This window comes from Trachinotus anak, unplaced genomic scaffold (genome assembly GCF_046630095.1).
Source record: "Trachinotus anak isolate AG129_WGS33_773 ecotype Australia unplaced genomic scaffold, CSIRO_AGI_Tana_v1 ptg000026l, whole genome shotgun sequence".
Classification (NCBI taxonomy): Eukaryota; Metazoa; Chordata; class Actinopteri; order Carangiformes; family Carangidae; genus Trachinotus; species Trachinotus anak.
The window spans coordinates 7,995,517-8,012,253 of NW_027273877.1; the positions used below are offsets into that span (position 1 = coordinate 7,995,517).

General features: G+C 40.2%; 1 protein-coding gene across 3 annotated transcripts in view; it reads right to left on the reverse strand.

The window, feature by feature from the left end:
• Window positions 1–1,768: 1,768 nt before the first annotated feature.
• The window catches only part of LOC139609574 (gamma-aminobutyric acid receptor subunit beta-3-like), a 61,515-nt gene continuing 46,546 nt past the window's right edge, over window positions 1,769–16,737 (reverse strand). For 2 of the 3 annotated variants that reach the window (XM_071464329.1, XM_071464327.1), the window contains 4 exons: window positions 12,560–12,712; window positions 6,241–6,488; window positions 5,588–5,656; window positions 1,769–3,430 (listed from right to left, as the gene is read on the reverse strand). In XM_071464329.1, coding sequence (XP_071320430.1) covers window positions 3,059–3,430; window positions 5,588–5,656; window positions 6,241–6,488; window positions 12,560–12,712 — 842 coding nt within the window. In that variant the 3' untranslated portion in view covers window positions 1,769–3,058. The remainder of the gene's footprint in view (window positions 3,431–5,587; window positions 5,657–6,240; window positions 6,489–12,559; window positions 12,713–16,737) is intronic. The other variant, XM_071464328.1, reaches the window with a different exon arrangement.

A 16,737-nucleotide genomic window follows, 5' to 3' on the forward strand; every position in this document is an offset into this window, starting at 1 on the left:
TCACATTCCATTATGGGACCAAGGCCATACAACACCTGAAATCTTTGATGATTTTTTTTTTTTTGAACTTTTTTTTTCTTTTTAATGTAGGCTCACATGGCATAATGTCATTTCTAAAATGAGCAGTTGGCAGCTCTCGTTAGTGAGTTTGCAAAATATCTTTTTTTTTTTTAAATCCTCCCATGTTATGAATTGTAGTTGCATGCATGATAAACATGTATCTAGTTTGTAACAGTTGCCTTCTTGTTCACTTTTCAACTGAACAATGTAGTTTGGTAATAAAAATCATACAACTGCAAGAACTTGTTTTAAATCTCACCACATGAACCAAACATAATCCTTTAAATCAAAGTGAACCAGTCAGCCAGGAAGATCTTGCGAGTTGCACCATATAACAGTTATTTTATCCCTTCATATCTTATTTACACAACACTGAAGCTTCATCAACTGTTTAGACATTTTGTTGGTGCAAATATTCACCTCCAAACTACACGAAGCAGTTTGAAACATCTTTGGACAAACTGGTTCAAAGACTTTAACATCACTCTACCTTGAATGCATGAGATCACGAAACATTTCTTTGTGCCCATAACCAAAGGTAAGAGCGTCCAGGCAGAACCGGAAGAGAATTTTAGAGGTTGCACTTGCATACAAAGTCAATGGAGAGGATGATTGATGATGAGCTAGCTAAATTCATGCAACAGATGAAAATTCACTTCAGGTTCTGGCTGAACACACTTTTACCAAGATGTTTTCACTTTTTTATATATATATATATATATGTTTAATTTATAACTGGAGCTTTCTTCCTGTTGGACCCAGGTCATTTTTGCACTTCACCCCATCTACACAGTAGAAACCAGGACAAGAAACCAGCAAAGCAGAGACTCGGGGTCACTTGAATGTGGAATCAACTAGAGCCCTATATTAATCAGGGTTGAGGTCAATCCTGTTTCCAGAAAGTAAATTGCATTTGTGCAGCAACAATCCCAGTACAATACATTCAGTTCTTAGTCATATATCAGACTGTACACATAAAACTTTACAATTTTTCATTTCAAAGTTAAACTGATCCCAACTCTGACTGTCAGTGACTCTTTTACTCTTTTTACTTTTTACTCTTTCTCTTGTACATGCACAAGTAGCGGCTGTATGTCACGTATCTATGACTTCAGATGAGTTGTAACCAGATGATTGCTCTGCGACCTTAGGTGGAATGGCACAGGTTATCAAGAGTCAAAGAGGAGAGCTATTTTTATCCACAAAACTATTATACGTTGACATTTGTCTGTAGTCGAGCAAGCAGCGCAGAAAATAAATGCTCTACCCACGCCCTTCCTCTCCCATGCTCTCCTTATCCATTTCCCGTCTCTCTCTCTCACACACACATGCACATGCACACACTCGTATAACACCGTCGCTTCCCTCTCTTTCCTCATCACTCGCAATGTGAGAATGGGCGTGTTACATTCTGATGGAGATATGATGACCATGGCTCATTATCCTCTCCCTGAAGAATGGATCTGATACATTCAATGTTAGTATGTGCTTATTAGTCTTGTGGTCCGTCTGCGGAATCAATGAAATCCATTTGCATGACCTGCTGCTGAATGGCAGAGCATAAAATAGTGCTCAAATACAGAATTGAACATACATAGTGTCTAGAGTGGAACCTCAACATGGTCGGATGTTCGCGAAGAAATGTATTCAGTAAAAACTAAACTGATATTTGAAACGGACCCATTGGTTCATTTGTTTAATCCTTGACTTTTTTTTTTTTTCCTATGTTTTTTTGCACTAAATAATCTGACATTTAATAGCCAGTATGACAATCACAAAATGCTCAATATTTGATCATTTTCATTTTGGGTCGTACACACAGTATATATATATACATTTATGTATATACACACCTATGTACTTATGTACAAAAAATGGGTTTCATTCCTCCACTCTATCACCACACCAGAGTTAGTCTCGAGCAAATGAAAACAAGACAGGTTAGGAAATCAAATGAATACCTGAAGACACAGAGTACAAAAATATTATAATATTTCATGGGTTGAGTAATTGTGTCGCCCAAAAGGCCCTTGGCAGTTGTTTTAAATTAAAGTAAGACAGTTTTTAGAGGAAGTTTGAGAAATTTGAGTGCAATTCTGTCATGCTATCACTTGAAGCGCAGCTGCAAGAAGCTAGAAGTGAAAAAAATGGCAGTTTTATTCATATTTGTGCTTTTTTTTTCCATATCAAATGACCAAAGAGGGTTTTCACCGACACTTTTCTTTGTCTAGAAAAGATGCCAAATAGCAAAAAATTCAGAACCTGAGTCACAGTCACAGACAAAGTCCTCAGCTTTAAGTTATTGTGTTTGTGTAAAGGTTTACCAGATCAATGCACGATATAGTTAAGAGCAAGTATATTGTATATTATCAACGCAACAAATACACATCAACTGAGTTTTTTCTTTTGTAAAGTTGTGCCATAACCAAAGGCAAAAAAGGAGTCATAATTTTACACTATGGCTGATCATTACATGCAATAATAGTGCATAGGGTACCAGTCAAACATACATTAGTTTGTGTAATGGATTTTTAGAAATTGCCTGCACTTATCTGACCACCTGTGTAGTATAAAGTTTTCTAAATTATTTTTTTGATTAGAAAAATCTTTGCATCAACTGCTTTTGTGTTTGTTTGTTTTTTTGCAAATAATGTATTATTTATTCAATTGCTGGCTTTGTATCTCTCTATTTACACATTACCGAGAGGGAAAATGTTGGGAAAAGTCCCAATTACAGTACATACTTCAGAAAATAAAAAGACCTCAATACTAAGGATTCAATGACTTCAAATATAAAAACAATTTTGATGAGAACTTGGTCCAAAACTCAGTAGTCTTTCTCTGTCTGTTTTTTGTCTTGTGTTGTCGCAGTCTTTAACTCGACATATTCCAGACATATTCCATCATGTATAAAAGCAACAGAAAAAGGAAGATAAACAAACAAAATGAAAAAAAAAAAAAATCAAACAACATCAAACACCTCAACAAAACAGTCCAATCAGACATAGTAGAGCCAGTAGACGAGGTTGAACAGTGAGAAAACAGAGGGGAAGATGATCCGTGACCAGCGGTCGATGGCGTTCACATCCGTCAGGTCGGGGATTTTGATTTTGAGCTGCGAGGACCGCCTCCGCAGGCGGCTGCGTTTCATCTGCGCGGCCCGGTCCAGAGAGTGGCGGCTGGTGGAGCGCGGGCCGATTCCGCCGCTCTGCTTGCGGTACTGGATGTGCGAGGAGGCCGTGCTGTCCAACTGCACCATGGACTGAGAGTTCCTAATGTCCGCCACGCTGGTGGTGATCTCGCCTCCCGCCACTTCGTTGTGGATCTCCAGGGTGGTTAGCAGGATGTTCCCGTGGCCGTGCGGTTCCGCCTGGGTGGATAGGGAAATGAGGAAACTAATTAACAACGTTATGTGCAAATAAAAGGAAAAGCTAAAGAGGACACAACCTGAGGTTTTAAGGAACTCTCCCTCAGGCACTCAAGATAACGAAATGTGGATGTTATCCTGAAAGGACTACTGAAAGGGTCCAAAGGCCCAAGGGGTCAGGGGGGCCAGAGCCTCTGTTTGAGGTGACTGCTAACATATCTTGTCAATCAAAACAGCCACAAAAAGAGCCAAAATGACAACAAAGAGACACAAAGTGACAGAAAAAGTGACTCATATGACAACAAAGAGATTCAAAACGACCACAAAGACACAAAAAACAAACACATTTTGTGTCTATTTCAGTCTGGGGGGTCTACAAGTTGTTATTATGCAGGAGGCATTTACAAGTCTGTGTCTAAAGGCCCATTGTCTCTTCCCCTTTCTGAGCATTCAAATTTTAATTGTGAAACTGGTTGTCCTTTGTGATTCCTTCAGAAATTCCCACAATGCAATGTTGTCTCCTTGGAAGATTGGGCCATTTTTTCTCAAACACCAGTGCAGTGCTGGGCCTTTGCTTCTGGTTTGACAGACATTTAAATTACGGTTACATGACACTTGTGCTGTCCTTACATGACTGTTTATTCTGCACTGAAGAGTTAAAGTAGAAGCAGTCTCAGTGAATTTCCACTGATAAATGATTCAAGAAATGTCAGAGATCTTTTTTTTTTTGTCTTCTGAATGCTTAAAATAATCCAAAATGTCAGGGTGAGAGAGACTGAATGAGTCACAGTAATACCAGTGCTGTCAAAATGTCTACTGATTAGATTTGGGTGTCATGCCTCCTGTAACAACCTGTGGACCCCCCAACCCTCCTCACCCCCTTCTGAAGCAAGTGAAGAATGTTTTTCCCCAGCTTCCAACAATTTAATCAAACACATAGGAGATACATCATACTCCATGCCCACGATGTGTGCGCCACACGACAAATCAACAGTAACGGTCAATGGCGATCATTCATGCAAATGGAGCAGCTATTGAAGTCCCACATTTCCCTTTTTAAAGTGGCAGATTTTGCATAAGTCAGACAGTTTTGTCATAGAAAGTAAAACCCTTTCTGCCTTGTGGATGATTTGTGCAAGTCTGTGTGTAGACGCCCCAAAAAGCCAGTGCATCAGCTAACATCAGCTGTAGGCCAGCTAGCTGACAAGCTGATCTCAGGACTCACCAGGAGCGACAGTTCTGTTATTTCCTCCTGTCTGTGTCTGTTCCTGAAGTAAACTCCGGGCCTTACATAGAAAGATTTTCAACATGCCTCAGTTTGCGCCGCACTGGGTGAATTCACATCTATTTGCACCCACTCACATCTCTCCATTGACTTAAATTACAAATTGTAAATCCCTGAGGCAAATTTGTGATATTGGACTATATAAATAAAACAGACTTGATTTGACTTGACTATATCCACTTTGTGCCTCACACATTTAGAGGGAAGATCACTGTACATGTAAGGTTTCAAACGTGTCACCGGAAAGCGTTTCAATTCAAAATACGACAATACACCTACATTTTTTATGGAATTTCTTGACACAGATCTAAAATTTAACTAAATAAAACTACTTAACTAGATATTCTACCATGTATCTCCATCACACGATATTACACTTTTCAAGTCAAAATTTCCATTTTAAAAAGAATCCTGGGGGACCTCTGCAGTGACTACCCACTCCAAGTCAGACTGATTTACAGCATCCCGACATGCGCAATGTCACTGTATGAAAGCTGTGTGAGAAATGTGGCCTTTCATGATGATTTCAACGAGAAAAGATCCACAGACAGCATGCATTCAGGACGAGCTCTGAAAGGAGAAACAGGTTCATATCTGCAACACCGGTTTTACAGTGTCAGGCCGAGCATGAGCATCATTTCAATGCAGCAAAAACTGCAATGAAAAAGTCATTGAATGAATACATGCCATGGTCATCATTTCTTCAGTGTCATGGAAATGCCTTTTGTCGCTTGATTCGTTGCATGGATGGACAAATATTTTTGCATTAAGGAAGAAAATAATAATAATAATAATAAAAATAAAAAAAAGTCAATGTCAGCGGATGGCAATGGCAGCGTTGACTCGAGGATATTGAAGAGTCTCATTGAACTCACCGAGCGTGAGTGGCGAAGACCTTTAACCTGATTGGACCGTTTTAGGGACGCGGTCCTACTACCTGCCTCCTGAGGAGATGAAAATATTCAGCCACATGTGGGGAACAAATACCCGAAAATGTATTTTTATTTCTTTTTTAAACCAACTTATTTTGCCCGCTGAAGCCTCCAGTGGGGATCCGGATGCCTATGAATAATGTGATAATGTAATACAGCTCAATTATGCAGAACTTTTTCCTGTTTCTGCCTCGGCTGTCAAGAGCTGACGAAAAAGTTAATTTTAGAATAATTGCAATGTCAAAGTTGTTTTATCATTCGTGTCCTGCTGGGAAGAAGAAAAATTAAGGAATTTGAACTTTGTCCACTCAGAGAGTCCTTTTTCTAAAGTGCTGTGCCGCCGCATTTTGTGTGGAAGTAACCAAATATATCAGTCATTCTTGACTCAACATGGATCCCACAAACCACTGACCGCAAAGATTACTTCCACTCAGTAACAACAAGCTCAACATTTTCATCTTGAACCTATACATACAGTATTGTTTAGTTATTTACTTATACTTCTTAATTCAATCCTCTATCCATTCATAATCTAAGTCAGTTGCACATCGAGGTCCATAAATCCAGTCAGAAATGTCCATCAAATCCCAACTCACCCTTGCAGCGTCGTACTTGGCTGCCCTCTCGTTGTTGGCCTTCTCTGCCTTCTCGGCGAGCTTCTTTTGCATCTGAGGGCCCCGCCCGAAGAAGATGTAGTTGACGAAGGCGTACTCAAGCAGGGCCAGGAAGACCATGACGAAGCAGCCCATCAGGTACATGTCGATGGCCTTGACGTAAGGGATCTTGGGCAGCGTCTCCCTCAAGTGGGTGTTGATAGTTGTCATGGTCAGCACCGTGGTGATCCCTACGAGGAGGAAAGATATTGGTACCGTTAATCATATGTATCATTCTTACTACTGGAAATAAATCAGTGAATCCATAAAAATGGGAAATCAATGAATGACCATTTTGATGTGAATGGTTTGTGTTTACACCTTGTTGTGCCAAACTCAATAAGGCTCTACTAGCTTGGTGTGATGGGAATTTGTCATTATTTCTCCACATTTTAAATAAATGTAATTGTAATATGTGAAAATCACATCGCTTGCTTAAATGTTAGGGCCAGCAATCAATCAACCGGTGAGAAAAGTTCAGGCAAATATACAAATTCAGAAAGCTCTCAATTAAAATGAACATTTTAAATTCATGTAGAACCCCATCGAAATATGTTTTCAGGGCCTATTTCTTCTTTTTTAGTTAGGATCATACAAGCCTCTGCACAAACACTGATGACATCAGAACTGTGATAAATATTAGTATGAGTATCACAGTTATCATAAGTAGGGTTATTATCTTCTTACTAAGCAAGCAGCAATCAAGAGGGCTGAAAAATGAAGCCCACACAGAAGTGGTAAAAACTGCAGTTCCTCGAATGACCACTTGAGGTTGGCTCCAAAAGTGAGTCAATCCCCATAGACTCCCATGTTAAATTGTCCAACTATACAGCAGAAATAAACATGTTTACAGTGTGATACAAAAATGGTTTTGGTTTCAGCTCCACACACCCCACCTCTTTGCCATTTTTGCATTAGCCAGGAGTTAGGGGCGGAGTCAGGCACTGCCAAGATGGCGACGATGGAGCAGCCCACTCTGAGCTTCAAAACCACTCTTTTGAAACCTATGGGTGATGTCACAGAGGCTACAACCACCTCTATATAATGTATGGTTGTAGGCTGTATTCATGTTTTTGTTTGCTCCATATGTTTTGGGTGATACATTTAAAAAAAACAGGCTCAGAATTAAGAGACAAACTCTCGCATCCTGTTCAGTTCTTTCATCTGTCTCTCAAGTGATGTTTGTAAGCAAAACTGTAGTAAATTTTGTCCTGTTCAGTTCATTCTCATATCCTTCCTTCATTTAAAGGATAAAATATGAAGCTAATGTTTTCTTTTTCCTCCAAGGATCTCTCATCCCCAGTCTTGGCAGTCTGTCTTGGATGGTAAATTTGATGCTTAATTAGTTCGAACCTGTCATAGCATAAGCTCTTAAAGGAGTGCCCCACCGTTCCAAACAGATGGTGCTATCTCGTCTGTAACCTTTCGGTCACGTTAGAGAAAACTCCAAAAGATATCTTAGGTGTTACTATAGAAACTAGGATATTTTTATAGAAAATATGTTTTTTCTGTGGCTATTTCCTCTGCTTGTTAAGAGGAGGACTGACCCAGTAGAAAAAAAAAATATTATATGGGATGGGAGTGGGATTGCCTTTTTATAGTGCAAAGAAACAGTGCGGGGAAAATAAAGCAAACACTCTATGGCATGTGTTTTGCTTGAGCTTGCTAATAAAACAATTTACTTATCGCTTTCATGTTTGAGCTTATTTTACTTGCATGAACACACATGCTGGTAGGTGAGTCCATAACCTCTGCTTCATTGAAATTCAAAGGTCTGCCTTGAAACCTCCAACTGCCCCTTGGTCATCAAGCAGAAATAACTCATTAGAATAGTGCTGCATGTCTCTAGCCCCCAGCTCTTAGTAACCTTAACCACTTGGGGTACCGAGTGGGGTAGTTATTTGCTATCAGCCAGTAAAGGCACCTTCACACCTTGTGTGGTTCAGCATCACAGGGGGAGAAAGAGACATTGAGACTCATAAAATTACAGACAAATAGATGAGGGGAAATTTAATTGGCTGGAGGTTTCTCTCGTGCTCTTAAGGAAACACAAATGAAAAAGCATTTCACCAACAAAATTTTTGAAAAACAAAAATGCTCTGTGAAAACAGGATACATGATCAAATACAAAAAAACTGTTTGCATCCACGTGGTGGAGACTTTAAAGGAATTTAATAAAATGTATTAAATGTCTTTTATCATAATTAGTATTGAATTCTTGGTGTCAGTGACCTTTGACCTTTGACCATCAAAGTCTAATCAGTTCATCCTTGAGGTTAAGTGAATATTTGTGCCAAATCTGAAGAGAACAGAGACTGATGGAGGGGGGGATGGATGGACAGCCTGAAAAATGGATGCTCTAATACCATGTGTGTACCATGTACTCCTGTGCATTTTACACGGTGCAGCAAATAAATAAACACCTCACCCATATTCATATGAACCCTGACCTGCAACACAATAACACCACATCTTATCCCATTACAGATGTACGGCAGATACACCTCGACTACTTTATCTGTCCGTGGTGCAAATAAATGGAGCCTATCAGTAGCTGGGCTGCTCACAGAACCTACATGGGCAAGGCTTTTGGAGAGAGTGTGCACGTGTGTGTGTGTGTGTGTGTGTGTGTGTGTGTGTGTGTGTCATAAAGTACAGCGAAGAGACATGGAACATTTGGGGGCTTGGGAGGAAGGAGAGGGATAGCTAAGGTCACTCTAGCCTTTAGCATGATTTATTGGCACATTACAAGGCTAACACCACTCGTGTGTGAATGTATGTGCGTTGTCAGGAGAGGCGTCAGAAGCGAGTGTGAGTGTGCATGAGCTCGCCTGCATTTGCACATGCTCTGTGTCACTCCCCCTGTTGGATGGTGCAATCTCTGGGTTTTTTTTTTTTTTCTTTCCCTTAACGACAGCCTCGTTCTTTATAGGTGTTCTCTCGACTGTGCCATTACTCTCTGTCCTTTACTCCCTCCCTTACTCTGTTCCTCCCTCTCTCTTTTGCTCCCTCTCTCGCTCCCTTTTCGGACAATTTAATCAAGGGGCCGTGCGCACATGGGCCTCCCCCCTTTTCCATCACGCTGTTCCACTCTCCGGGGAGGAATATAGTTTTATAGGGTTTCTCTCACTCTATGTCTTTTGCTGTCTCTCGCCCTCTCTCGCTGTCTCAGCCTATTGTTCTCCTCTTCTTCCCCACTGCCTCAATCTCTCTCCCCTCTCCCTCTTCATTTATCCTTTATCTCTTTTTTTCTCCCCAGATCTCACCATCATTTAGTGGTGGTTTGCCTCTTTGCTCGCACTGCACCTCTTTCCATCCCTTCCCCCTCCTTCCTCTTGTTATATGTCCCCGAGTCTCTTTTTCCACCTTAACAGCTGGAACAAAGGCACACAGCAATCAAATCTCCTCTAATCACAAGCCAATAGACCATTAGCTACACAGTTCAACATTACAAAAAGGAAAAGGTATCATGTAGGATGCAATAAAGCACACGAAACGGCAATGAATGTTGACTGCGAGAACGGAGGCATGGGAGGTAAATCAAAGCAGCGTTAATTGAGCACTTCCATTCATCACTTGCAGACAGCACAAATTGTCAGTTATCTAGTTAGCATGCACAGTGTTTACCACTTGTCATTTTGGGAGGCTGTGATTGAGAAAAAAAGAGGTTTCCAGGGTCTGGAAGAACACAGTGAACTCCAACTTGTGTGCCTGCCATTACACTAAAAGTGCTCCCGTACCAATTACAGCTAATGCCCACACCTCGACTCCTCATATAATATGGTTATGAACGAAGGGCATGACTGTGGGAAATGGTTTGCAACCGGATTAGGGTGCGAGAAGGTCATTTATAACTTTGCAATCCTTCGAAATTGCTCAGGAAAATGAGATTCTCCTTCAAACAATTCAATTGTTTGCCTGCTGCCTCCTTGAATTGATTTCTCCCTGATCATTACACTGCTCTTACTGGCAGGTTTGCACACACAAAAGGACCGGCACACACACACACATGCATGCCCACACACACACACCTGCTTTTCCGCCATCAACTCGTAATGATCCATCAGGAGGAGTGAATGGACCTCCGGTTGCCTCTCAGCTGAGGAGGCACTCACCGGATATTGCAGTTAGCAGGACTTCACATGTAAACATTCACTTGCAAACACAAACACACACACGCATAAGCAGACACTCAAAGGCATAAAGTGATGACCGGATATTGCATACATGCCTCTACGAAAGAGAGCCAACCAGTTCAGGCAGGCAAATAAAGGTGGATATGAAAGTTTGTGCACACACATGCACACTGATCCATTCCAGTCTCTAATTAGCTTCATGTTCCCATGATAACAGGGAAGAAATGGATGTTGCAGAAAGTTAATGGATCAAAGCATCATGATGTGTTCAGGTCCTTACAGTTCCATTATCTATCCATATAAAGATAATCAAAGCCACAACCACATGGCATGGCCGTGGCCAGATTGAAGTGTTGAAACACCCAGGGGCAAAGATTTCCTGCTGGCCCCCAGTCTCCACCATGTAACATGTCCACACCAGTGCACTACGCTGTCACAGTATTTATAGTATGTTAAAGTTAACATGTTAGCATGCAAAGCTGTGTTTGAAGAATTCATTTACTTGGCATCAATAATTTGGTGCAACATGGAACATGGTGTTTTGGAAAAGTTTGCCTGTTGCGGGGGCTTTGCTGCATGAATGACTGGAGCGCTGCCAGTTCGGAGACAGCGCTCTCTTTTCAGTGCAAAACTACTCTGAATTAATCCCCGTAGGAACTCTGAGTTTGTTCTCAACTCCCACACTCCAGCAATGAGAAATAGTACTGAGGCTTCAGGTGCAGAAGTCTCAACATGTTACTTAGCTTGGCCTGTAGTGGAGTGCAGCACTGAAAAACAACTACATACTTCAGACAATTTATTTATCATTATCATATTATTTAGTATTTAATTATACGTGACATCTAAGACCCCTTGCTGCTATTCTGTCGGTTTCCATTATCTCTATAGGCACTTAAGCCGTTTACATTGATAATGGTGGTATATTTAGGCTACTTCTAAAGATTCAAAATCAATCAATTATCACATTTTTGGTACAATGGGTCCTTGATTTCAGGCTGAGATAAAAAACTGCTTCTAACATCTAGCAGCTAGATGACCGTCAATTTTGTTGACTGAAAACACAACTCAAGCTCGCAGTTTGTGCAAAACTTTTCCAAATCTAACAAAGAACAGTACAGCCCTGCAAAACTCTGATAGCATCCATGACTGGCTTTCAAACTGTGGGGAAATAATACACAGTTTTTAAGGCACCTGTAACCCTACAAATTAAAATATAGTTTTGTTAATTATGTACTCCTTCAAAGTGATGTTTTATTTGTACTAAGGTAGTAAGCTAGTTAGGGAAAAGCTATGGATTGCAGTGACAACAAAATAAACACACCACTTAACTTAAAAATCTCCAAACAACATTCATGGTTGCTGAACTATAATTGAACCATTGTTGTTCAAAGAAAGGTTTTAGTGAATGGTCAATTGCCAATTTAATATGGTTTTAATTATGATTGTTACAGAAAGTATATTATCTTAATTGCAATTCTGGCTACGGTCTTAACAACCTTCATATTGTGACTATTACTCCTGCCTGATATGTCATCTAGGACTACCTGGTTCAATATTCAGCAAAGACAAAACACTGCTGAAGCCTCCAGTGAGGAATCACAATGATTACAAGAGTGACCTGCTGCCTCCATCTCTGCCTTGTTGATTGCTCATAGGAGCCCCACAGTGAGTGGGCCTTTGCAACTACACAAGCACTGCTCAATAAGAAGTGAAATTATGGTCATTAGAGATGTGATGTATTTACAGCTCCTGGAACTACAGACCTAGTTTGGTCTAAATCAAGGTTGTGCATTCATGCTTTTGCCCTACAGAGTGGACAAAAAATGTTTACATGCTTATTGCAATATCTCAGCAACAATATTTCCATACTTTAAAGTAAAATTAGCCTGTGTCCATAGCAAACAGACTTCATTTCTTTTTTTCCTACTGCAGCAAAAAAAAAAATAGCCATTTGCTCCTCAAATTTCCAAGTCTTACCTAAAGCTCCCACGAATCCTAAGGCAGTGTGAGGAGTTCAGTCAACACATCGCTTTTGGGAATCCAACAGGGAGTTTGCGGCTCATTTTAGTCCCTGACCTCATCTGTGAAAACCAAATACCTGCTCCTTAACAGCTACTGGTTCTTACCTAGAGCCACTCTGGCTGCCGACGCATCGTAGTTTATCCAGAAGGAGACCCAGGAGAGGATGGTAATCAGGATCGATGGCATGTAAGTCTGCAGGATGAAGTAGCCGATGTTCCTCTTCAGCTTGAAGCTCAGAGAGAGTCGAGGGTAGGCACCTAAGAAAAGAAGCAGTGCATTTTAAATGCTCTAGTTGTGAAATGAAATTTTTAAGGTCGTATTAATGGCCAGAAAAAAATGAACAACAGTATGTCTCCTTCAGCTAATTAAAAAAAAAAGTAAAACGGTGAATGTTGACAGCAAGAACAACATTTAACTTATATTATTCCAAGGAGCACACAGGGACACCTTATGTTTTTGTTTCAGTTTCCATGACAACTCTGACAGCATGGGTTGGATTTATTGCCATGGTAACAAGTATCCCCTTCACTTGCTTAAACACACACCAACTCTCTCTCTCTCGCTCTCTGTCTGTCTCTCTCTCTCACACACACACACACACACACACAACTGTAACCCTCTTTCATGATGATGTGACACAATATTCGGCATGGTGATAAAAATTTCAGCACATTTTAATTTATCAATTCTTCACATCTCATCCACCTCCATAATTCATATGATGATTCTGAGAGATTCAGCATTACTGCGGGAATAATAGCTTTATAAATGCATGTAGCAGTGGTTCTGATGCTTCATAACTCAGGAATTTAAAGTAATATTCCTCAACATGAATGGCTATGAGAAAGCATTTCTGCCAATAGTTTTCCACAACCTTGAACATAAACGGCATGTGCATGACACGCCGATATAAGGGCGTTGTGGGATTTCTCATCAGTCTCCCAGCATATGTCTCTTTATGGATTGAATCCATGGTTCGTTACTCCCACTATTCTTAGCTATTTTTCCATTTTCATTTTATATTGGAGGAGAACTGGGGGCCATTACACTGTAATTTCCAATCCGTGGGTTTCAGCCAAAGCTACTTGTGGCGAGCGTGGGTCCAATTGACTGCACACTCATGTGCAGAGTTGGATAGAAAGTCATTCTGAAATAACACACAATCTCATTAAGATTCAGTGCTGGCTGTATGTTAGATTGCAATAAAAATCCCAACATGTTATTTTAAAGCTCGACTGGTTATAAAATGACATTATCTACTGTAACTGCTGTTGACTGATACTGACACTAATCACATTTAAAGACATTCTGGACCCAATTTGAGCAAAGATTTGGGTCTATATGGGTATCATGTTAGCTAATTATTACTTATTTATTGTATTAGGCATATAGAAACGCTCAGTGCACGTGGACTTATAAGAAACCAAAAATACCAATGAATTGGTGAAACTTCTGTCAGACAATAACATAACTTATTAGACTTAACATTACACTGCAAACAAAATTCTGAAAACAAACTCCCTTTCTTCCCTTCGCCCTACATGTAGGGCTTCCATTGTTTTTTTGCTGTTAACAGCCAGTGGTGGGAGCTGCTGACATGCAGAAATATAAACACAATGCAGTATGTATGTGTTTTACATTTCTATCAGCAGCATGAATAAATAGATGAAGAGGTGGGTAGTTTGCATAAGCTACACAGTCAAAACTAAAAAAATTAAATTAAATCTAAAAAAAAAATCAAGGTAAAACTAACAAATTAATGAGTCATTTAACTTTCCTTCTTATCGGCACAAGAAGCAGCAAATCAAGCTAAAAAAAGACTTCTGCAGATTATCACTTTAAATTAAGATGTATTTTTTAAGGGGATAAAAGTTAATGGATGAATGAATATTAAGGCATTTTTTATGGATTATCTGCACTGTTTAAGGGTTTTCTTTAACCCTTAAAACTCACCAAATAATATGAAAGCCATCCCTAAATTTATACTGTAAGGGCTTTAATTTTTCAATTTAAGTGAAAATTCAGGGATGGCTTCAAGCTATTTGGTAAAGGATTTAAAGAACCACTTAATATGTTATAATCCATAAATTTATCCTTTAACCCCAAATTTGGGGTATTCCCTGCCCTTGCACCTTAATTGAAAAATAAAGGTTAAAAAACTAAAAAGATCAGCTCACTGTCAAATAAAGCTGCTTGGTAGAAAAGTATGTCTTATTTATCACACTTGATGATCCTCCTATATTTGGCTCATGGTTGGTAGTCCTGGCAGCTGCAAGCTCACCACATGCTGAACATATACTTCATTACAGCGAATATGGGAACAGACTGTCACAGGTCTTAAAATATCCCATTAACTTCTTTTGATGCATCCTTAACGGTAGCTTCTCCAGCCTGAATCCGGACCGAGTATCTTTGCAGTAACAGATGCATAAGTGGTTTAAGGAAAGAGGAGGCTGAGGTTCACTTGCGTGTGGGTGTAGAACTGTACTGGCTGTGACTGCTACACCAAACAACATCCGCGAGTGGGAGGAACACCATGTGTGAGGCCGAGGAGGAGAGGGAGGAAGAAGGAGAGATGGGATGCATGGATGATTAAAAAAGTTTAGTTGATAGAGGCAGTGCAATAACTGCGAGTCTGGGAGTGCAGCTGGATAGACAGAGTAGGAGGTCCGCCGTCTCTTTTTGTCAACCTCACAGTAGGGGTGTTGAAGCAAGTTTAATATGAGAGACCGTGCTGCAACCGCTGGCAGCTTTGATCTGGAAACAAAATGAGTCTTCGACAGACACTGACCCCATATGTGCTTATCCTGAGGCACTCTGGTTCAGCTGCGAAGGCTTTTTTTTTAACCTTTCTGAGACCAAAAACATTGAAGGAATGGATTAAACAGTCTTGTACCCTTTTTACACTAAAATGATTGGGTACAAACAGGTAAAAAGCCGATTGACCCCTTTTCCACTGCCAGTCGAGTTTCTTTCTGTTCAGCCTGAGGACACACACAACTGCAAGGAGTGATCTCATCACGTGCACTTACAGACACACACAGAGGCAGGGGAGAGAGAGCTGCTAGGCGCTGTGCAAACTGGTAAAAGCCTGTAAAAGTGTCACAGCCTCCTTGTGAGATGCTTCAATTGGTTCTTTTATCACTGAGCGCAGTGTAGCCATGGTGTTTCCGGTTTAACAGCACCGTGCAGGGCGGGTGACAGGTCTGTCTGAAGTTCCTGTGTGATGTTACACCCAGGCGTTGTGCTTACATCACTGCGGATCGGAGCTGGAGCAGATGAATACCCTCATCTACTACGGGTGTGAATGCCAACCCTTTTCCATTGCCAACAAAACGGCAATGTTAGTGGGTTGTAGCTGGTTTTTTGACCAGTAGTAAAGGGGCTTTAGTCTGCTCCAACATACTGTAGCTGCAATCCTTAGCTAATTAGCTTACTAAAAACACTATGTATGTAGCCATCAAATGCTCAGTTAAGACAAGATTCTTGTTTTTAAATAAGTCAGTTAGAAACATTAAAAACCCAGCCGCAGATCATAACGCTGGCTTAATTAGCATGCCAGCTACAGCTGATAACTAGACTGCGTTTATATGCCATGGGAGAACAGAAAATTTGACAGACATAGCACTTGACTGGACTTAATTGAGCGGTCAGTTATTACAGCAAAAATACAAAAACTAAATATCTATCATATCTATCATATCTAGTTTCTATACTTTTTATGTAAAAAAACATTTCTTCAGAGCTATAAATATCCAACTTGGAAGTAAAACAAAATGTGCATGTGATAGCTATCTAAAAAATAGAGTAATGTGTTACTTGTGTTTATCAGCTTACGTCTGTGTTCACACATATGATCCAAGTGTTAATTGCAAGACTGCGATAAGAAACCTACTAAATAACCATTTGCATGATTGATTTATATAGCTATATCGATTCCAATCATGAGCTCGAGAAGTCGTGGTGAAATTGCTTCTAAGACAACTGTTGCTGCACCTTCCAAATATCATTGTGATCTCATTTAGAGAGCGAGGTATTCAGTCTTGGGTGCAGACAGGACAAGAGTGATAAGGCATATTAATGAATTTCAGAGCTTTATTAATTAAAGCACTTTCAGGGCTATTTCCAAAAGCTAATGTTAATGATGCATTTTATGTTTTCAAAAAAACCCACAAATTTCAAGGCCTTTACTGTGAAATGACACCGAAAACCATGAAATATAGATGTTATTGAATATTTAAAGCCGTTACTAATGCAGCTATCTTGACACCACGAAGATGAC